The sequence below is a fragment of the Ambystoma mexicanum genome, chromosome 11, assembly GCF_040938575.1.
Source record: "Ambystoma mexicanum isolate Mex_15411 chromosome 11, UKY_AmexF1_1, whole genome shotgun sequence".
Taxonomy (NCBI): Eukaryota; Metazoa; Chordata; class Amphibia; order Caudata; family Ambystomatidae; genus Ambystoma; species Ambystoma mexicanum.
Genome location: NC_090934.1, coordinates 746,063,313 through 746,086,771, shown reverse-complemented (window position 1 = coordinate 746,086,771; position 23,459 = coordinate 746,063,313). Strand labels below are relative to the sequence as shown.

General features: G+C 42.1%; 1 protein-coding gene across 2 annotated transcripts in view; it reads right to left on the bottom strand.

Moving 5' to 3' along the window:
- GALNT18 (polypeptide N-acetylgalactosaminyltransferase 18) overlaps positions 1–23,459 on the bottom strand; it is a 2,649,737-nt gene that overhangs the window by 1,378,653 nt on the left and 1,247,625 nt on the right. For both annotated transcript variants that reach the window (XM_069623645.1, XM_069623646.1), the window contains one exon: positions 11,502–11,668. In XM_069623645.1, the coding sequence (XP_069479746.1) occupies positions 11,502–11,668 (167 nt within the window). The remainder of the gene's footprint in view (positions 1–11,501; positions 11,669–23,459) is intronic.

Genomic DNA, 23,459 nt, shown 5'->3' with positions numbered 1-23,459 from the left:
TTACCCCGAGACACATCAGCAAGTATTTACATAGTCTTAAAAATTCTAGAGCACTGGCCCAAATGGCCTCTCATTGGCAGTTATGAAGGTGGATCCTGAACTTTGGGCAGAAGTGTTACATCCCTTGTTTAACAATGTGTGTCATCGGAGGACTATTCCAGATTTATACTGGTCCCAGTAAATAAATCAGGGGACCGCCTGGCCCTGGAAAACTACAGGTTGTTATCTTTACTTGATGTCACCGGTAAGGTATTTTCAGCATACGTCCTGGAGCATTTTCAAGCATTGGGTTAGTATGGCGAACATCCTGCACCCCTGTCAGACAGGTTTCCGTCCTGGATCAAATACCATTCATAATCTTAGAATATTAGATACTATTATAGCCCAGGCCAAATTTCCTTCAAACCCTTCAATATACATTGACTTTGTTGAATTTAGGTCAGCATTTGACCAGGTGGACGGCAGCATTTTGTGGGGAAAAATGCAGAAATGGGGGTGTCCAAGTTGGCTCTTAGAAGTCATTGTGGCTTTGCACGTGGGCACTACAGCTCAGATTCAGCTGGGAGATCAGGGCAATTTATCGGTAATGATGCACATTAGCAGGGGGTAAGGCAGGGTTGTATGCTAGCCCCCAAGCTCTTTAATATCTATGTTGCCGACCTCCTGGCAGGATTGCTGGCCAAGGCCGGCTGTATGGCTAAGATAGGCAAAGTGGGGATTGGAGGAATGCTATATGCCGATGACCTGGCTATCTTTGACCATCTGCCATCAGACATCAAGACAATTTTAGAAGAGCTACAATCTATGCCAATGAAACTAATTCGTCAAGAAACCTAGGTAAAACCAAGGTTATGCTGGTGTCTTCTAAGAAACTTAGCAGAGTCAAATTGATGACTTCCGTGGGAATCATTGATTAAAGAGATCTCCAGAACATCCACATATGTGCATATAATAAACTCAAAGGTAATCAGGGCTAGGCAAATTACAGGTATGTGTAGGAAACTTGTAGTAGAGCACGCTGGCTTTTCTCTGTTAGGGGTACTGACCATGTATAAACAGTGGCTAAGCCCTATGGTCCTGTATGTTCTTGAAGCCTTAGAAATGAAAGATTTAAAATGGCTGGACAGAGTGGAGGCACGGTTCTGGAGAACTATGTTAAGACTGTTAATTTTGACCTCAATAGAATATGTGCGTCTTGAGTTGGGCCGTATGTCCCTACAAGCTCAACTTCTAGCACATAGGGGATGCTTGATGCTGAAGGCAAAAACAACTCTGACTTGCCCACTCCTAGGTATCTTGCGATCGTGCTATGATCTAAATATGGTGGGGAAATGAGCCCTTCCGGAGTTAAAATTAATTTAACGATCTATGTGCAGAGAAGGGTTGGTTCCCAGATTTTGAACGATGTGCCACTTTTGAAACACTAAAGGGAGCCGGCTGGCTAAATAGGATTGGCTTCACAATTATGATCACCTCTCCTCCCTTAAGAGCTACTAAAGTATTGCGCGAGTGATACACTTTTATATGAAACCAGAACGGTATCTTGAGCTCTTCCCCGATCCGGAAGTAAAAGATTTCTGTCTGCAACTGCGTATTAACCAATTGCCAGTGCTGACTGTGTGTGGCCCCAAAAAGAACTTGCTACCTGAAGCTAGATATTTCTGAATGTGTAAAATGGAGGCCAACCTGGAATCTGTTAAGCATGTCCTTACAGAATGAGCAATATGGGGAGCCTTCTATATGGTATCATTGGGACATCTTGTGCATAATGTTGATGCTATTAAGGGCAAAGGGTTTTGGGTGTCTTGTTTGAATACAGCATCTATTGTTGTCGTCCTGGCCCTATATAGAGTCTGGAAGTGGTTTCTCCTGTACCTCTGTTAGTGTGGTCCGGGGCAGATATATCTATATTAGCTGATGATCCAGGTGTCCAAGTGCGGGTTGTCTTAAGTTGAATGAGTGCTTGGTAATAGATGGGTGAAATAATGCATCTATAACAGGGGAAGTTTCCTTGCTGGTGATAAACATTAAATTGCTTATGCTTAGTGCTGGATTCTGCTTTTCTTTTGCTGTTGCTTTGATGAAATGCAAACCTCATATGTAAATTTGTAATCTACCGTAGATAGGTAAAAGTTTTTAACTTTCTTTTTTAGTCTCTTTTTAGCTTTAGTAATGTGATATGTAGCATTTAATTTGAATGACTTTTAACAATTGTGCTCATAATAATTGCGTTGATTGTAAAAGTTCAGTTTGAACTACATATAATAAATGATAATAATAATAATAATAATAATAATAATAATAATAATAATAATAATAATAATAATAATAATAAACTGCGCCTAGACCAAGGAAGCTTGAAGAAGGGAACCCCTGAACCCTTCAGACATTTGGGTTATGAACCAAGGTGGGAAGCTTGAGGAAGAGCCCTAAGCGTCCTTGGAACTGTGTTCATTATGTATCTGAATTCGAAGCTTGTGGAAAAACCCTGGGCTCCTTTGGAACTGTGTTCATAGTATACCATATACCATAATTTGAAGCTTGGGGAAGGGCCCTGCGCTCTGTTGAACCATTGTATGATGACGTAATGCTTGAAGCTTGGGGAAGGGGAGCCCAAGCCTCTTGAGAACATTGTCTGTTCGAAATGTATCCTGAATCTAAGGAAAAGAGCTAGAGATTGCTCCAGACTTTTACTCTGAACACTATCTTGAATTAGAATATCCCAACACTGCATTAAGGTGCTGTATGTGAGGGCAAACCTATGTTTTGACACAGACAGACTTTTTGTTTTGGACCTTTAGACACTGACGTCCCCTAAATTCTTCAGTAGGGCCATTTCCACCATAGTTATAGGGCAGGTTAATCATTACATTCTTACTAATACTTCAATGAAGGTTTGCTGGCTGTGTCACCTCTTGATAACATGCCTGTCTCACAACATATAAAGAGAAATCCACAGAGTTATATAAAACTTGAAGTGTAATAGGAAGAAGGTTAGTTTATTACCCTTATTCCCCACAAAATGTCAATTTAAATAACGAAATGTTTCTAATTAACAATGCATAGAAAAGTAAGGATTCAACTTTATGTTATTTCCTTTGCTATCTCAAATGTGTACCATCATGCTGGTGTGACCCCTTTAAATCAATCAAGATCTTGTACGCTCCTAAAATAAACTTCTAACCTAAGCCCTGGCCTGTAGACAAATTAGTCATACATAACCTAGAAAGTATTACTGTGTCTATATTCAAATATTCAAATTAGCAACCAATAATGCCCAACATTTAGAATCGAAAACACCTTAGAAGAAATAAGATAACTTTTTTGCTTTTCATGAAATATGATGCTCACAAACTGGTATCATTTTAAAGTTCATTTTGGAGAAAATTGCATATTTTTATCTGGAATAGTTATTCAAACTTACTTTTATGCAAATCGGTGTTTGTGTGCATTCTAAGTATAAAAAGTAGGGAGACAATGCAAGCAGGTTGTGTTTCCTTTCTTTAGACAAGCTGCATGTATTTGTATGGAATATTGTAGGGGACCTCCCCAGCATTCAAAGTTAGGGGCCCCCATTTAAATATGTTGATGCATCACTTAAGAATTAAAACAGAATATTCAGATAAACAACCGCCTGTTGCTTATCCCAGGATTTAGCAGTGGGATTGTTGTGGTGGGAGTTTAGATCAGGGCCATTTTATCTGTAAAACAAACCTTCAAAACTAAAATATATTCTATAAACAGAGTAATTACACAAGTGACCCCCTCAAACTGGTCCACTTGATTTATGTGGACTGCACCTACTTTCTTTGTATTTGGAAAAGGTAGGGCATTTCACAGAATTGAATGGTTCAACAAGAACCTACATGTTTTTGGGCGGCCACCATTGCAGTCATCTGTGGTGCACTTGTGAGCACAGCAGATATTTAAAGCACCCGTTGGTGAAAGGCAAAGGGACGCAAAATCTGTCCATGTTCCTGTGCTTTTCACCACAGGGTGCAGCATGAATGCAAAGGAGGGGGAAACACCTCAATTGCACAAGTGTTCGGCCATTTTCAGGTTTGCTCCTCTGCCCCTTTAGAAGGAGGCGATCAGCAGAGAGAATGGCAAGTACTTAAACATGTATACTCATCTCTTTCACACATTGCATCTTTAAGAAAAAAAAACATATGTAGCTTTGTAGATTGTTAGAAGAACACAGTCAGATCTCAGTTATGAAAAAGAAAAGAAAAAAAAAATACTGCAAAAAACAATGTAACCTGAAATAAATACACTCATGTTTAAAAATGAACAGGATACATTTTTAATATTTGAATGCTTCGACATGTAAGGCTTCACCGTAGAAAGGTGCCATGCAAGAAAGAAAGCATTTTGTCATAAAATGATACCTCACCAATGGCCGTCAATTGCTACTTTTGTAATAAAATCACCATGACATTTTCTAAAGTGTCACAAGATAAATCGATTGTATTTAGCTTGTATGTCATTTTTCTAAGGAACCCTTGGCAAAGCAAAAATGAGCTTGGGCCGAATTGGAGTTTTTTCAAACCATGGAAGTAGTACATTATATCATATCTTCTGTAGGTTCTCGATATTTGAATTTATTGTAACCACTCATGCTGTCTGCTATAAGCTAGTAGTCAAACTACGGAGCAAAAATAAATATATATGTTTGACCGCTAATCTTTTTAGACGCATATAATACATGGCAGCCGTAGAAAAGCTGTAGAAAATGTAAACGTCCTTATTACCGTCTAGTTGTGACTTCTCTCCTCACCTTAATAAGAAAATAACTAAACTAGGAACTGTGATAACATTTAACACTTGAGTGATGACTTCGCAATGCCTGCAGCTTGATTCAGCACGGATCAGAATTCCAGCTGCTGCTGGAGCACTTTCCAGGGGTGGCAAGCTATTCAGATGTCTTCTACTATACATTTCTGTGACACCATTCATTGATAAGGAGCCTGCTATTATTGTGTGCACTGCTGAAGATTAGCACAGGAGCGCAAGAATCAATCTGCATACTACCAAGTATTGTAAACCATAAAGCAGCTTCTGAATACAGTGCTTAAGCTGCTCAAAATAATATGTTTGGAAAACACTGCACACTGCATAGTGTTTTCATTCAAGCAAACAGATTCTGCATTGATCCGGTGCCTCAACAACTTGAAGATCTCTTGCATTAGGGCAAGCAAAAGAGCAAGGATTACAGCAGAGGACAGTGTGGCCATGTATCATCAGGCCGTGTTATTCTTCAGCAGTAGCGCCAAGGTGCCTTCGGGTGTGTGCTGCGAAGAAGACATTCTATTAACGTAACATAACAGAAGGAATAAAATACTTCCTCTATTTGGTCATAAAGATCCTCAGTGACTTTCAATACCATTATGATGTAGATAGGCGATAATATAGCCCATATATAATGTACTAACCATCAGAAAATAGAGAATAGTATAGGGCAGTGTTCACTACACTATAGTTAAGATGAGTTCCATAGGACATCGAAAAAATGTATTGCTAATAACTTTTGTACCGTGGAATGGATTCATACACCCAGGACCCCCTGACTGGAAAGTTTGTGAAAGATTAGTTAATAAAAAAGAAAGTTAAGAAAACAGAAAAAAAGGATTTTTGGAATATTCCCATGCAATTTCCCATAGATAAAAAAAGGTAAATGTTTTGCTCCAGTGCATAGCGAAAAACACTGAACGGATTTGGACCAGTTTTGAAACAACTTGGGCACGTTGACTCCCGATCCTTTGGTGGTTTGGGGTTATTCTGTCCAGTAGTTTTTTATTTCTCCATATTTGACAGAAAAGGGGGAGGGGTCCCCCCTTCTCTCATAAAAATAGAGATTTACCAATGATGCATTGCAGCACAGAGGCTTTTGAGAAATTAAAAAGCTGCCAAGAGACAGCCATGTCTATACCAGTGAATACACACAAACAAAATGCAGAAACTCATTTTGAAGTGGAAGATCTATCCGGGTAGAGGGGTGGGAGGAAGACATCATTTAAAATGTAGGAGTTGGGGTGGGCTAGGGACCGTGTTTGCAGCAGGAAATCTGGTAGCCATGAATATTGGCTGGGATAGCCGTGGCTACCAGAGAAAACCAAATCAGAATTAATCACACGGAACAACAAGTGTTTGAGGGGGCATCAGATGGGGCTGGGCAGGCAAAGATGAGTTGATGGAAGTGGGGGGACCATGTCAGGAGGAGAGGGGCAGGTGGTGAGTGACTGGGGATCCGTAGACACATTTCTTTGCTGACATTTTTCCTGATACTGTGGGATGTTTCAACCCACGCATCCAAGCCATACAACATCATTGTGCATTACTGACATGGGAAACATCATAATGGCCGCCGGAAAGCATGCTGCTGGCCAGAAATCACCAGAAAGTGCGCAGTGAAAACCTGACAGACAGGCTGCCATCTTCTTTTGCCTATGTCAGTGTTAATGCAGGAGACCATTGCCAGCCCCATCCTTTGGCTGCCCACAGAACAAATGCAGACAAAGGAATACAGAGCTGTTCAACAATTCATTTTCTTGATTGTCAAAATTGCTTAAATCATGGGAATGAAACCACCAAAAAAAATCCAACTTCTGGTTGGGTGTTCTACATTACTCTACTGCAGAATCAACATCAATACAATGTTAGCTAAGATCATATGCCATCAAGTAAAATCCCCTTTTTGAAATGTATTAATTTAAGGCAGCTGTCAAAAATGGGTGCAATACTGATGCCCGTCACTGACCGGCGCTAGCGATCTAAAGTCTGACAGGAGACTTGTATTTCAGGAGCTAAACAGTGAACCTGAGTTAGCTGGGACTTCAAAGGCTTGCTTGTCCATGAGAAGTCTTCACGCCTGGTCATCTCAGCAAGAAGGCAGGAAATCACAAGGTTCTGTTAATCAAATGAAGAGTGGCACCCTGGACTGATGCCCTGCTAGCAGGAAAAACCAGACAAAGGATTCCTTCAGCTGAATAGGGTATGCTGATTTGGGTGTGTACTGTCAACACTGCTCTGCGGGAAGGCAAGACATCTGATCTCTGAGTCAAGCCAAGTTTCTAGGGGCGGGGACAAACCAGTGGGTGTACTGCACTGGAGGCAAATGTATATTTTTTTAAATTGCTTATAAAATATTGCATCAAGTTGACAGAAGTGTACAATTTGGAGATTCTTAATATGAAAAATGCACCCACGATTGGAGACTAAGCTGGACGTTGTGGGATGTTCTGAGGCCAAGCCCTGTAATTATTAATATTTTAACGTCTGTGTTTATGCTAGAGACCTCAAAACTTACTGTAATATGCCGAGAGAGGGTGTGCACCTCCGTGTCAGATTTGATGAAAAACCAAAATGGCAAAACCCACTAAAAGCACAAAATGTTGTCATTTCTGAACCCAAGCTTGTAGAAACATGTGACTTGAACCAAACTGTACCTTAAGCAATCTGTCATGCAATTTAGGTAATATTAACAAGTGGGGTATATTGTAATTATGTGTTTTATGAAAAAGAAGATATGTTGTATGGACACAAAGGGGGTGTCCTTTCCTTGAGCCCTAAAGATGATACCTGATGACTCATTCTGACTCACAATTCCCTTCTCCAGTCAGGTCACAGTAAATCCTTTAACCTATCAGGATCCTCAGAGGGTTGGGCGTAGAGAGTCAGCCTTCCGACCCACTTTCAAAAGACATAAAATGAACCACTGAGACCCAGATAGGGACATTCATTTTCCACCCTTTAATCGATTTCTGCGCAGCACGCTGCCCGACCAGAACTTTGACTCCAGATAGACTCCAGAACTTGAAGTAGAGAGGCCTGAACCAAAAGCTGAATCCTTCTCAGCAGGCCTCAGAATCTCGCAACCTAACTAAATTATTCAACAGCCGGGCGAGCTGTTTTAATTCTGGCTAGAACCCTATGCCAGAACCACATCCAGACAACTGTGCAGTGCCGACAGCAGACCCAGACCAGACCGCTGTGAGCAGAACCAGTGCCAGAGACTGTCCGGAGAGAGAACCGCAGCCCAAACCTGACCAGATCCGTGACGAGGTCGCATTCCTTCCAAAATTAGGGTGAGTATCCAGCCAGAACTGTACAGAACCAATCTCTTAGTATAAAGTGACCCTATCCGATCCATTTCAACCTAATTAGAACTGCATAGAAATTGTGTGTCCATCTTGTGATTTCAAAGCTGTAAAAGTGTCATCTGAAAACTTCATTTCTGAAAATCTACCTCCACAAAAACGTCTGTATCTTTTGAACCGTATGTCCAAGATGCAAGATTTAACTGTCATTTTAAAGCTAAGAACCTAAGCTTTCCAACAAACTCATTATAGTTTTTCCGTAATCGCGATCAATGCACTCGGAAAAAGTGCTGCGAATTGCAATTTGACTCAATTTCACCACTTGTAAATATAGCTGCTTCTTGCTTTCCACGGCTGAAATTCGTTTTCACTCTGATAATCATTCCTGAATCATTGCTAGTGTTGACCTGAACTAATTCATAGTAGCTATCACCTACCCTGAATCTCCTATAGGGAATTAAAATCATTTTTAGCATATTTTTTACTTCATTGCAACCACATTTAAAAGTATTTGGCCTGTGTTTTAAAATCATCCCCATTTCTCTAAGCTTGCTGGGGGGAACGGGAACTGAACTGCTTCTGATTGTATTCCTGAAAACCTGCGTGCCCTCATTTCCATCCCTTCATATTGTGTAGGGGGGAGTGAGTTGTCACAAAGGAAAAAGTGATCAGATTATCTCTTGTTGAAACCATATCCAGTTTATTTCTGTGCTGCATTCTTTCCATCATTGCTTTTCCTTGAAACCATACAAAGTATTATCTGCTACCTTATCCTTTCTATACCAACTCCTAAGTAATTAAGGTATTGTGCTACTGTAGATTATCCATTGTTGATCACTGTCATATTCATAAGTGTGCTATCAAATATTGATGTATTCATAAAAGTGTGATATAAATATATATATATTTTGTTTAATTTTTCCAATAAACCCTTTAATTTGCAAAACAACCTACTTTTTGGCTCAGTGAGGTCAGGGGGAATCAAAGAGAGGGGCGTTATATAAGGGTTCATCATCCAGATTTAAGAACTTGACATAAAAATATATAAATAAGGGCTTCCATTGGGCATCCCAGACTAGGCATTGACTTAGTTGGATTGCTGAATTGAAGTCACTTACAATACTCGTGGCTACCCAAAAACTACAAACAATCACGGCTACATGTAGTACAATTTTTTATAGCTGCAATTAGGGGAAAAAAGTTATTTAAAAAAAAAATATTTTGACAGCTACAGTGAGGGCTGGGTTGGAAACCATTGGCCATGGCGCTTGGTAGTGTTTTAAATGGCTAAAGGCCGTAGCCACTGCAGTGTCCACTGGCCAGGGCCAAAGGCCATGGCTGAATGCCATTGCTAGTGGTCTGGTAGTGTTTTAAAATATAAAATGGGTATTTGAAAATATAAAGTAGCCGCGCCATGGCTAGTGGCCCATTAGTGTTGTGTTTTAAAATATACAGTGGGCACAGACAAAGGCTGTAGCCTCTGGCTATGGCCAAAGAGGCCAGTGGGCTGGAAGTCTTTTGAAATATACTGTGGGCATGACCAAAGGCCATGGCCACTGCCATGGGAGAAGGCCAGGGCTAGTGGCATGTTTGTGTTTTAATTTATATGGCGGACACAGTTGAAGGCCGTGGCTGCTGACCATGGCCGAAGGCCATGGCGATTTGGCTATGTTTTCAAATATACAGTGGGCATGGTCAAAGGCACGGTCAAAGGCCAGTGGCATGGAACACAGCTATAGTATAACAAACACCTTAAAAACTTCATAAAAAACCTTTAGTTAAGTTGAGAAACGTATTGCAACAAAACCCTTGAAATTCAGCGCATTGGGGAACGCAGGACCGCCTTAACTTAGCGTGTCCTCCCTCGGAGGCCTCAGATCAGATATATATTATTATAGAAAGGATTTGCAATAATATATAAAATGGCATTATGTGGGATATAGCATTAGGGAGGATTTCAACAGGAACACACTGATGCAAAAACAGCAAAGGAAGCACATTTTTATTTGCATGATTTAAAACAAATGTACAGGTTATCTTCTTTACAAAAGTGGCCTGCATATTTGTGTGGGTCTGTGCAGCAGTGCAAATGATACACTGGCCAGGCCACTTGCATACAAAACTAGTATAGTTGGATTCAAGAACTCATCACATTGATGGGCCCTTAAAGGACCTGTCATTTTGAGATGCTGTCAAAAGAAGAAATCATTTATATCCCTGTTTGTGAAATAGAAATGCAACTGATGCAGAAATGGTTCCTACAGTTGCTATCACACTTAAAAGCACCTACAAATTGATGAAACTATCAGAAGTGGTCTGTTAACACATTACTCATCTCCATGCCTCTTTCTTTTGTTTTCTGCATATTTCCAAGTGCATCCCATTTCTGAACTGTTACTTTGAAACACAGAGTAACAGCCCATCAAACTCCTGCAAATGTTTTTTTGATAACAAAAATGTGTAACCGAATACACACATTTTACTAATACATAACTAATAATATAAATGTTTTAATCTCTGTATTCAGACATGCGCTAAAAAATGCACATGTTTAACAAGCATTGGCTTAATATCAACGTGTTTTGATGTTGATTTCAGAGCTGAACGGCGCCAGTATTTACAGTTTAGTGAAGCTTTTTGCTGAAGTTGAATATCTATTTATTTTGCACAGCAGCTAAATATATATTAGTGAGAAGACTCTGGCTTGCCCATCATGTAAATGCATGATAACTGGCTTTGAGAAGACAAACAAGCGTGGAGGAGTTCCAAGATGCCAGTTTGTGGATCCTGGACTATGTGATGAGCATATGAGATGGAAAGAAGTCTAAACCCGCCTCAGACGTGTGCAAAGGGAACATCCAACTTGTCTCCTTAAAAATGGGACTGATAATATTCTTGATCAAACAGGGCTTCATGGGATATCCACATATGTCAGGATGCAGTCGACATTAGACAGAGATTGCCTTCCTACCTACCCATCCACACTAGCATCTGGGATCAGGTATGATATGATAGGTTATTCATGGCGCGCTTAATACCCAGAGGTTTCTAAGCATGGACCCGGGGTTCGAGTCTGTGCTGCTCCGTGCCGTCTTGCTTCTAAGGCGAGCATGTTGCCCCTGAGCTATCCTCCCAAGACCACCGATGCTCATTGCCCATTCCACGGGTCCCGTTCACAGGTGGTGACGGCTGCAGTGTCCCAGTAAAGGATAACAGTACTGAGACACACTACATCAATCTAAACTCTCATTGTCTACCAGAAGGAGGATACAATGCATTAACACCAACACTCATTACATATAATCTGATTCATATATGTGGACAAGAGAAATATAGGGGTGTCAAATGTAAACACAGGAAAGCCGTTCAGTGTCATCCCAATACTATGTGCCATGAGTAACTTACCATTGCTACTGTTGTCATCCACTAGTATTATTTCCTTGAGCAGGTGGGCAGGTGTCCGGTCAATCGCAGAATGAATAGAGCGTAGAATCACAGAGAGGGCCTCGTTGACAAATATGAAGACAACACTGACCTGAGGAAGATTTTCTGGATAAGTGAGGTTCTTGCATCTGAAATAAACAAAAAAAAGAGGACACATGAACTCCTCCCTACATGGGATACATCACACCTGCAGAAAGTCTAACCATGGAAGCATACAGAATCTGCAGGCACATGGCAATGTACGACTGCAGATCGGATTGACATATTGAAATGATAATACACTTGTTATTACTGCAAACGCTCAGAAGCGTTACAGCTGGCCATAACATGCCCAAAAGAATATATTTTAAAAAACAATGAAAGATCGATGGTTGATATTTTGCGGGCCCGTTAACAAAGACCTATCAGTGCTATCAATTAGGATTCACACAAATTAAAAATGTGCAATGTACACATGTAAGTCCAAGCCAGTTTGTCCGATGGATGCATTTACTGTATACTTGGTGAATTAATAAACTCAAAATAGACCAGAAAAGGTTGCAAGGAGCGTCGGGAAGGTGAATGAGGTGAACATCCACATATTGTTCACTTGCAGCCGAATTTTCGTGGATGTGCAAAATGACATGGATGGACTAAAGCAAGCAGAGACTAGCTCTCATGGACGTCATTTAGGGGTCGCAACTGAGACCCATGTGATCCCCCTTGCTACCCCAAAACAAAAAAAAACCAAAACTGTGCGTTCCTTTTTTTAATTGAGGCTCATAGGCTATGGCCATCAGCATGTTGCTCTTTGTTTCTGGATTGGCTGGATTTTGGATAGCTATAGCCCGTAGGATAGCACAGTGTGTTGAGCACTGGCTGCTGTAATGTGTGTGTGATCTGCAGGTTGCAGGTTCGACTTCCCCCAAGGTCAACTCAGCCTTTCATCCTAATGAGGTTGATTAATGAGTACCAACCCAGGTTGGGTGATATTTTATGAATATTTGTTCTATATGAAGCGCTTAAGCGTAAGTCCTATATAATAACACATCATATCATGTGGCCTTGGACATCTGCTTTCAAACACAATAATTTGGTAATATGGGCCTATACACACTTATAATTACGATACATATGGTGATACATTCTTGTATGAAATGTATATCACTTTACAGTGATATTGTAACCATATTTTTCGTACTCAGAAATAATGCAATGTGATGCCACTTCCTATTTTGTCAAGGGGTGTAAGGTCGTGTTCAATTGCTTCCCCTGATGTCACTTTGGGGTGGGGTCAAATGACATAACTTCCTGTGATGTCATGAAATGTCAAGGGTAGTGTGATGTCACTTCCGCTACTCATGGCATTTTGGTGAAATGACGTTCCTGCTAGCTGTCTCTGTGTTTCTTCGATCCTTGCCATTTTGGCCAGGAAGGGAATGTGCTCAGCAATTTTCCCTGCTCGGAGAGGCTAAACTAACAGCATCCACATAGTCGAGTTTGATGCGGGCATAGAAGTTTGAATGCCTAGGATTACCACTGCTTTTTACAATTGCAAAAAACAGGTGGAATCCATAGGGTTTCATTGGAAAGATAGCGATCATGGTCGTACATGGCAGCCATAACTCATAATTTCCTGGCTGTACTGCAAGGAACTGTTCTGATCCCCATGCTTTTGGCTGTCCCATCTGCAAAGAATCCAGTGGAACGCAGATACGAATTGAGATTCACAGTGCAAACGTTTTGTTGGAGAAATAACATATCAGAAAAATATTTCCAAAATTCTATATGCAGCATAATATAGTATGCAGTGTATACTCTAAACAAGTGAAGAGTCTGCTGCTGATGGCTCTGCCAAATTATCATCACTCATGCCAGCATTTTCAAGCTTGGACCAGCCCTTTCTTCTATAAAAGTAGCCAGTACACTCAACAGCACCTACAACTAAACAAGACACTATCTACTGAACTGAGCACCACAGGTTGAATGCTCTAAGCCAGCTGCCATCTCTTCAGAACCTGTGCAAAGCACTTCCTCAGAATCCCAGTGGTGTGAAGTGGTTGCAATGTGACATATAGGGCTTGACTCACAGATCCGTTTTATAATGTCACAATCCGATGGATAAAATCAGGCCCATAGGCACTGGACAACAAATAAATACAAATTCATACACATATATACTGTCTTACATCAAAACAACATCAAGTTAAGCCATTGTCAAAAACACATTTCTCTACTTGAGCCCTACAATAGAAACACAGAGATGCCGTGCCTCCCAATGTTCACATTAAGCAGCATGTACTCTAGAGAACAGTGCATCACACTAAAAAATTAATTAAAAGAAAACCTTACTCCGTAGATGCCAAATAACAATTGCTTTGACAAAAGATGATCATATGATCCAGAAAACGAGCACATTTTCCCCACACTACCTAGACAGTCCCCAATGTCTCAACACATGACACCAAACCAGTCAAATAACAAAGCACAGACCATCACAATCTGCCATCAGACTCCAGAGGGCTAGCACAGCGCCTTTGCACATTTAGTGCAAAGATATGCCATATAACAACAATCAATATATGTTGTAACAGGGTCAGGCTTATAACTCTGTCAAGAGGGCAGACGGTAACCACTCCTAGAGGTCGTGGGAGGAAGTTGTGGGGGCCTCAGCTCCAACCCTCATGTGTGCCAGGAATGTCATTATCAGTACCACCTTTATGTCGCACTGTACCTCAGAGCACTTTTTCTGGCCTGTATTTTCTTTTTGTCTTTTTCAGGAGCACAACTCCAAGAAGGCACCTGGGAGCAACCCAGAAAACCCAGACAAGAACCCAAGTAGTGAAAAACTTGAAATGTTTCAACTAATAGGGACTGTGAACCAATCCCACAATCAGACAGTGGGCCTCATTACGAGTTTGGAGGTAGCCATGCCGTCATTACCGGGCCATTTCCGACTTTTGCGGGCCCGGTAATTCCCATTATCGGGAGCCGGACCCGGTACGTCCCCATTCCCATTTGAGCCCCCATAGTTGATGACGGGTCCGTTGTTAGCATCCTGGTCTGCTCACGGGTGCCGGTATGCAAGTCTGGCCAGACCAGACGTGCATTCCGCCACCCGTGAACAAACTCGTAGTGTGGCGGCCCGGTTTGAACAGTGCTGGTACCTTACCGGCACCATTCATACCGCGGCCAAAAGGGTCATAATGAGGCCCAGTGTCCTGTGCCCCAAAGTTAAATGTGCCAGATGAAAAATAAACTTTCAGAACCATGGCCATTACAGACTGTTCCAAAACCGTGTGGTAAAGGGGGCTTAGAGGGATTTTTGAAGCTTCCCCTGTGTGTAACCCAGCTCCTGGGGAAAAGTCATGCAAGGACTGACCATTAATCAGGTGAACAGGAACCACTGAAGGGGGGCAAATAGAAGCAGGACAGCTGCAGTATGAAAGTGGAAAGAATGAATGGCAGAGTGTGATTTGCAGGTTGATGTCAAGAGGTGTGGAGTTGGACCGAGAGACCCGGCAGAGGGCAGATAGAGTATCAGAGTGCTGGAGAGTTGGTGCCAGAATTAGAGCAGAGTTCAGCTGAGATATTTGTGAGTGAGTGATAGCAGTTTTTGAGAGTGAAGCAGTAAGGGAGAGTGTTTATGAAGGTGACGGTAGTAGTGAGGGAAGAGTTGGAGATAGGAGTAGGGGAGTGAGAGTAATAGGTAGAGTGAGAGGGAGTGGGTTCTGGAAGAGAGCTAGGATAGTAGAGATGGGTGTAAGAAGAAGGATGCAGCAGAAAAGTGAGGGAGGGTGTGAGATACGTGAGAGTGCAGGTATTAGGTAGGTTAGAGAGAGTGAGGTTAGTAGAGTGAACAAGGCACCATATCCCTGGAAAGGTGATCAGGGTACCATATCCCTCAGTAAGGTGTGAGAGGTGTGGTGCAGGTAGTATAAGAGGGATGCAGGGAGATGTGAGATGAGGGATGTGGTGAGAGGTGAAGGACAGGGGTGTGGTGAGAGATGAAGGAGAGTGGTGCATAGAAAGACAAGGAAGCAGTAGGATAAAGGTGAGAGGAGAAGGCGATGGGATGTGTGTGTGTGTATTTGAGAACACTAGAGGGGGGATAGAGATGGAGAGAGAGAGAGAGAGAGAGGGGGAGAGAAAGAGAGAGAGAGAGAGAGAGGGAGAGAGAGAGAGAGAGAATAAAAGAGAGAGACACACACGTCCAAACAAGTGCTTCCATGCTGCTGTTGAACTATCAGGGATAACATTGCCTTCCTCTCTCCCTCTTTGGCTGAGTTCTGCAACCATTCCTTTACCACTGCCTCCTTCCCACTACCCCTCAAGCACTCCCTTATGCACCCCTTCATAAAAAAGCCATCTGCTGACCCTTCCTGCCCAGCTAACTACCGTCTTATCTCTACTACCCCTTTCTTAGCCAAACTCTTGTAGAAGTTGGTCATCTCCCAACTAATCCATCACACTAAATCTGTTGGCTGCATCCACATCCACATTACATTAGAGCAACCAGAGGCACGGAAACTGCTCTCCTGAACACCCATGAAGACTTGCTCTCAAACCTCAACTCCAACTCTCCCTATGTCCTCATCCTCCTCTGCCTTCAACACAGTCAATCATGCCACCCTCATACACCTGCTTTGTGATATCCTCGGCATCATGAACTGGACAGTTCATTGGTTGACCTCTTTCCTTTCTGAAAAACCCTCCCCGGTTCAACTGGGCCCGTTTCCCTCCTCCAACTCACTCTCTACTTGTGGCATCCCTTATGGCTCTATCCTCTCGCCGTGGCTTTTTTCAACATCTACCTTGCCCCTCTTGCTCACTTGATCACCACCTTCGCTTCTCATTTCCAGGGTTATGCTGATGACACACAGCTCTCCTTTCTACTTCCCTCCTCTACCTCCTCTCCTTCTATAATTCCTGATTGTCTGACTGCTATTCAGGCATGGTGTGTTGCTAATGATCTCTGCCTCTTCAACTAATCCAGAATAGGACTGCAAGACTTATCCTTGGCATCAAGCCAGGGACCACATCTCTCCAGCCCTAAAATCTCTCTATTGGCTCCCATGGCTGCAAGGATCAAATTCAAAACCCTCTGCATCGCTCACAAGGCTTTCTGGGGCCTGCAACCTTGCTACATGAAATGTTCTCACCCTACCTACCTCTCTGCTAGAGTCCTTCATCCATTAGCTCCAACTCTCTGTACAACAGACACTTATCCAAGCAGAGAGTGTGAGTAGATCTCTTTCTTCGGCAGGAATTGCCTCCCTGCCCCCCTCAGACTTGAGCATGATCACCTTCAGTTCCAGAAGTTTCTCAAGACTTTCTTTTCTCCTCCTTCCCTCTCCCTTGCTATTGTCCCCCTGTTGCTGCAACTGGCTGCATGGTCACTTATGAGTCTTACAGGGGCCTGGCCCTCCTCGACCAGTCATCCCCACAACACCTATATCCAGCACTTGCCCTCAGGCTCCCTTCCTGACCAGCCACTGAGTCTGGTCCTCCCCTGTCCTCGCACTAGTTGACCTTTACCACTGTTTCCACCGGCACCTGCTCTCCTAGGCTCCCCTTAGCACTTGCCATGCCCACGGGGCCCCCTCCCTCCTCCACTTCCCTCTCACCTTCTTCCCTTAACCCCTCCCTTTCGCTCTGACCTGCCCACTCCCTCTGCACTTCTTGTTCACTGCACTTGCACAATCCGAATGTCACAAGGCCTAGTAGGACCATTATTGTTGTTTTCTCCACGGCCCCTCCTCCCCGCTTTGACTTGTAGCACCTGGAAACACTTTTTCATGTATAGGCCCATACAAATGGTCAATAAATACATAAATATGGGAAGGGGAGAAGATGATAGGAAGAGACAGAAGAGTAAAACGACCGGAAGAAGTAGAAAGCAAAAAAGACAGTGGGAGAAAGGAAGGGGGTAGTAACATCAGGGAGATGTAAGTGATTTCAACCCAGCACTCCACCTAAGTCAATGCCTAGCGTGTGATGCCCAGCTGGAACCCTTAATTATATATTTGTGTCTATAAGTTTTATTTCTGAATGATGTGCCCTTATATCACGCCCCTCTCTTTGAATCCGCCCGGTCTCACTGAATCAAGAAGAAGGTTGTTTTGCAAAGTTAAAAGATTTATTTTATGGATTTGAACAAGATATATATCACACTTTTATGAATTTGAACAATATCTAGATATCACACTCTTAATATTTATACAATGATCAGCGTTGGGTGATATTACAATCAACAATCTCTTTAATCTGTATGAATGAGAAGAATAAGGTAGCATAGAATAAAACCTTATGTGGGTTCAGTTAAATGCAATGGTAGGAGATTAATGCAGAACAGAAATAATACTTTTGTGGACAGAAAAACAATGCAACACAGAATAATACTTGATATGGGTTCAATCAAATGCAACATCACTCTTTCCCCCTGATACTACTCAATCCCCCCTAATATGCAATATAGAGATGGAAGGAGAGAAAACAGGTTTCAGGAATATACAATCTCAACCAATACAGTTTCAATCCCAATTACCCCCAGCAAGCATAGAGAGAAACAGGAATGATTTTAAAACAGGTCAAATGCAATTGCATGTGGTTTGAATGAATGGGAAAACACTGAAAAATGACTTTAATTCGCTATACTGGATTAAAAACTAGTGGGAGCCATTTTGGATAGTTCCAGGTGAACACTAGCAATGAGGATTGAATGACTAGCAGATTGGAAACCGAATTCTGAGGTCGGATGCAAGAAATAGCTATTTTACATGTGATGAAATTGAGCCAAATACAGAATCACAGCAAACTTTTCAGCGTGCTAGAAATGAGATTACAGAAAAAACTATAAGGAGCGTTTTTAGGTTCCTTTGAAAGCTGAGGATGTTAGCTTCAATTTGACACTTACATTTTTCTAGCATGCACGGTTCAGAAGTTAGGAATGTTTTTTTCAAAAAGAGTCAAGATTTTCAAATGACAGATGCGCTTTTGAATTATGAACAAGAATTTTACTTACACTATGGGAGGCTATGAAGATGCAAGATACCCAACAGGACAGCCACCAGAACAGCGGCACCTCTGCTCTGACTTTTGCCCGCCAAGACACTTGTCTTTCCTCAGCAAATATATTAACACAAAGATGAATTTATCACTACAATTAACAAATGACTATATGGATGAGGGAAAGATTCAGAAAAGAAAAAAGAGATTCTACAATGCAGTTATGGATATGCTAGAATGGTTTTGGATTGGATTACTTAAAGCTAAGAGATTGGCTATGGAAAAAGGTTTCTGGACTGGAATTCTGCTAGCCCACTGGACAGGATTCAGGCGCTTGGTTCTGCACTCAGCACGGCACTCTAGTCTCTGCATGGCCTCTGGACTGGACTGACGGGTTGCTTCTGGGTTACAGCTAGCTGGTTACCGTTCGGCTCTACTGGTTTGGATCTCTGGGTTCTGGCAAGAGTTCTTGGCAAGAAGCAGAAACAGCACAGCCAGGCTGTTCAATTTTGGTTTGCCCCTTTGAAGTCTGGGGTAAAATCAGGTTGCAAGATTTTTAAAGGTCAAGCTGAGAAAGGTTAAGCTTTGAAATTGGGCCTTCTCTGCTTTTCAAAGTTCTGGAGTCTTGGATCTGGGTTCTCCTGCAGAGCGCTTTGCCAGTACATCAGTTGATGGGTGGATGTGTGTGTCCCTCTAGGTCCTAAACTGTCCCTATTTATGTATTTACCAAAGGGGTGGGTAGGTTGATTATACTAAGCCCGCCCTTTAGGAATCCGATTGGTCCCCTCTCCTGATTTGAGAAGGAAATCTAGTGTCATAGTGATGCTGCAAATTACAATCCAGGGAAAAACCTTCCCTTTGTTTCTACACAGAAAATCTATTTTCATATAAAGCATATTTACAATATCACTAACTTGATAATAATACATATTCACATCACATATTTAATAGAGCACTTATCTGTCCGAGTCCCATCTTCTTGAGAGTTTCGGTTCAACACTGACAGTTTTTTGCGCAAGTCTTACACAGTTTTCTATGAGTCTTTTTCCAAAAAGATATTTCCTTGGAGTTTAAGATACACATATCTGTCTAACCCCACCTTCAGGTTTGGTTGGCCAGAGCACTGCCAGGCCTCTCTTCCTTTGGCAGTTGGTTTCTATCGACACCCGAATTTGCATTTCCTTTCAGTCAAGGGAGTCTTTTGTCTCCACTCAGAGGAACAGGCCAAAATCTCCGCCCACCTCCATTAACAACTCAATGCCAGTTCCTGTGCAGAGAGCAGGAGGAAGATTCCTTGTTTTGGGAGAAGCTGTGGAATGTCTTTGAAGTCGAGTGTGGCTGACATTAGTTCACTTTTAAAACACTGTTCAAAACGATCTTTTCTAAAATAAAAATGACATTTTCAACAAATATACACACAGATCTCTTCATTCCAGTCTTGTTAAAACATAGAAATTGAATTGTAACAACCCATATTGCTTTTGATGGCAAGTCCCTTCTTTTCCACATTTTGATTTTAAGACACAAGTCTTAAACTGACAGTATAAGTAAATGACAGTTTGGACACAGGCGAGCGGTGGTACTGCGCCCATATCTGACATTTTTCTCCCAGGCAAGCACCTTTTGAATGTGGATTTTTTTTATGACATTGTCATTATGGGGATTCCTTAAATAAGGTGATGGTGAACACCCCACAAGGATGTTGAATCTTCTCTGCTGTTTGGGAAACATGATTTTGCACTTTCAACAGCGAAGGAAAACGGATTTTAAAGCACTTCTGGGTTTTCCTTGGAATGTAGAACTGCCTTTTCAAGTAGTTTCATTTCACTCTGTGGGCAGCCCAATGATAGGTTTTGGCAGTGTGGTCTCCTGTTTTACCACTGACATAGGCAAAAATGGATTTGGCAGCCTATTTTTCAGGTTTCCCAGTGCTTTTCTCAGATATTTTTTAGCGCATAGGGCTTTTTGGCGGCCATTCTGTTGTTTTTGATGAAAGCAGCACCCAGTGATGTTGCGGGGTAGATCCTCGTGGCTTAGAACATCCCACAGAGAGGAGTGAAAGGGAGCAACTGAGGGTGAGACTGAACCAGAGCATCTGAGATTATCACTTTTCCCCCATCAAGCCACATTGATAATCCTGCAGGGTGTTAGGAAAGGACAGCTATAGAAAATCCCCCAAAGAGCCAGAAGAATAAGGCTGGTGCCTTTAGGCCCTCATTACGAGCTAGTATTAGATAGCAGGTGTAACCGATCGCTAGTGGGAAATCCTGGGATTTAGGGATGCCTAGAGTGTAAGCCCCTCGTGATGATTGCAAAACGCAACATCAGAGACCCCCTCCCACTTCCTTTTCCCTGCCCAGTGCGATAGATTTAACAATCGATATGTTGAACAATCTGCTCCTATTCGGACTAAACAATCTGCATACCTCAACTGGTTTAATAAAAAGACCAATCCTTGAACTGACTCCCATTTTCTATGAACTTATAAGGCCATCTGTCACAAGTTTGGGAAAGTTCATAAGACCCAACCCCCATATGTAATTGTGCAACCAGGGAAATCTAGCACCTGCTGGTCATGATATGCCAAAAAGTCTAGTTTTATTTATGTTTATATTTATTGTGTTTATATAGTGCTTTACGCCGAGTTCAATACAAATAGAATTGTGTGTTGATAACCACTACACTGCACAATGAAACTGCCAACACCCTCAAGTGTCTCATGGAGCGTCACTTAACATGAACCACTAATGAGGCAATTCCCTAAGATACTTGCATTGCTTACAGACGTTAGAAATCTTAGTGGCACAACTGGATGTCCCTCATTGTCACTCACAAATACTGAAACATAGTCACCTAATGTAAGTTCCTTTTTTTCTCGCTTCAACTCAATGATCACACACTCAAACCAGACCTAAAGAAAACCTGCATTCATGAGGCCATTTTGTACCAATATGGTCAAAATCACCCACACGCAGTTTTGCCAAATCACCAAACACATGAAATGCCTAGATTAATGGTGCCAACAATTCCTCACACAGTGCACCACACTTCAGCCTGCCAAAGACAATCGCCATGGACCAAACATCACATATGGCAGGAGACACATTTTGCACCTAGCACTATGAGGCCTGATAGAGCTAAATGAATTCACCTGACATTAAATATATATTGTGGATAACAAGCATCTTATCACAAACAAGGGCATCAAGATTCTTGCAGCCATAACAATGTATGGCACTTGAATAAAGCATCACAAGACTCACTCTAGTAATTATATGTACACAAATCCACCACACACACACAGACATCTTAAACAACATTGTCTCAAACTCAAATAAAACAATCATAATAGAGCACACATGCACATAGGGCATGCACCACTTGAGCTCCCAAAGCTGTGACGTGAGGTTGCAGACCCTACCAATCCTAGGACTCTAAAGATCATGAGCCACCTTTACCCTGTCAATACCCAACGTTGCCAGCAACCAACTGAACACCCTTTGTCCACATTCCTTCACTACTTAGAACACTGTACGTGCATCCAGAACCAAGTCATTTGTGTCTCACCTATAGAGGAACTATACTTGCAGAGGCCCTCACTCACCCCACAGACATGTTCCTCTCCTCAGATACTCCCAATGTCAATTACATTCAGGTGTCATTGGAGCAGAAAATCCAACCATCTTGGGGGAAAACACGCCCACACACACAAACACACACTCATTGACTAAGGGGCCGATTCTGAGCTCATGGTAAAAAGTGTGTGGAAATACAACATTCTCCCCTCCAGTTTCCAGTACCATCATTCGGAGGATGGTGGAAATATTGGAGGGGAGATGTGCTTTCAAGCAGCTTTTCACACGTTGTCGGGGAAAAGTGTGCTCCAGTGACATTGCAGGCATTTCTTGATAGACTTCTACTTTTCTAGTTTAAGAACGTTTTCGTAAACTTTCCTTAAACATGAAACGTGGTGCTGCTATATAAGAAATGCATTGTTTGTAAATGGAAGAAGTCTGCAGTGAAGTTTAACGGCACCTCAAAGGTACCGTATTGTTACTCCTTTTTTGGTCATGCTAAAGCTGTGCTGCTGGAAGGAGAATCCCTTCCGTGTGGCTGCCCTGCATTCCTCATGGTTGCTTTAGCGATTGTCAAGCCTTAAATTGGGCTCATGCAGAAGCTGAGGCGTTCATGTCCCTGCACTACATTCTTATCCCGTCAGAATATGGTTCATGTGAGAAAGGTGTTGTTCTGGCTTGGAACAACACATTTCTATTTTTACACGGACCCCTGCATCAGGCCCTAAGGCTCATGTGTTGTGGATGGCTGCAAACCTGAGGAAACAGATACACACTTGACACATCATATTTGAATATCAAAAGATTGCTAATCATCCTGAAGGACTATACCCGAATAGACCAGTTATTCTCGTTGTTTCTGAAAAGTTGAAACCACGAAACCTGAGGGAATAAGCCTACAAGTCTAATAACAATCAGATGTTGTGAAGGGTTTGAAATTCAGTAAACCTAGGTGAATGGCAACACATTGAAGAATTACACCCAGATGATGTGAAAAGGTTGCAAAACGTGATTGCCCTAAAAGAACTAGCACACACTAACAAATCACATTTGCGGGAAAAGGAAAGTTGCATGCCAAAACACCCTGAGAGAAATGAGCAAGACCTACTCAATGAACGCACACATTCATTGTTTTCCCAGACCCAGTTGGACTTATCACTTGGTAAGCCCTAGAACGGGACCTGTATCAGGTTTTTGAATGTACTGTATGCAAATGTTTTCCCTTGTAAATGAGATGCACCCTTTAAGAATCGACATGGTACGTAGGGATTATTTCACATTGCATAAAGTTAATAGTGAGAATTCTGGGTGGGTTGTGTGGTTGAGTGTATATATTGGTGTCTGGTGCATGGAGTGT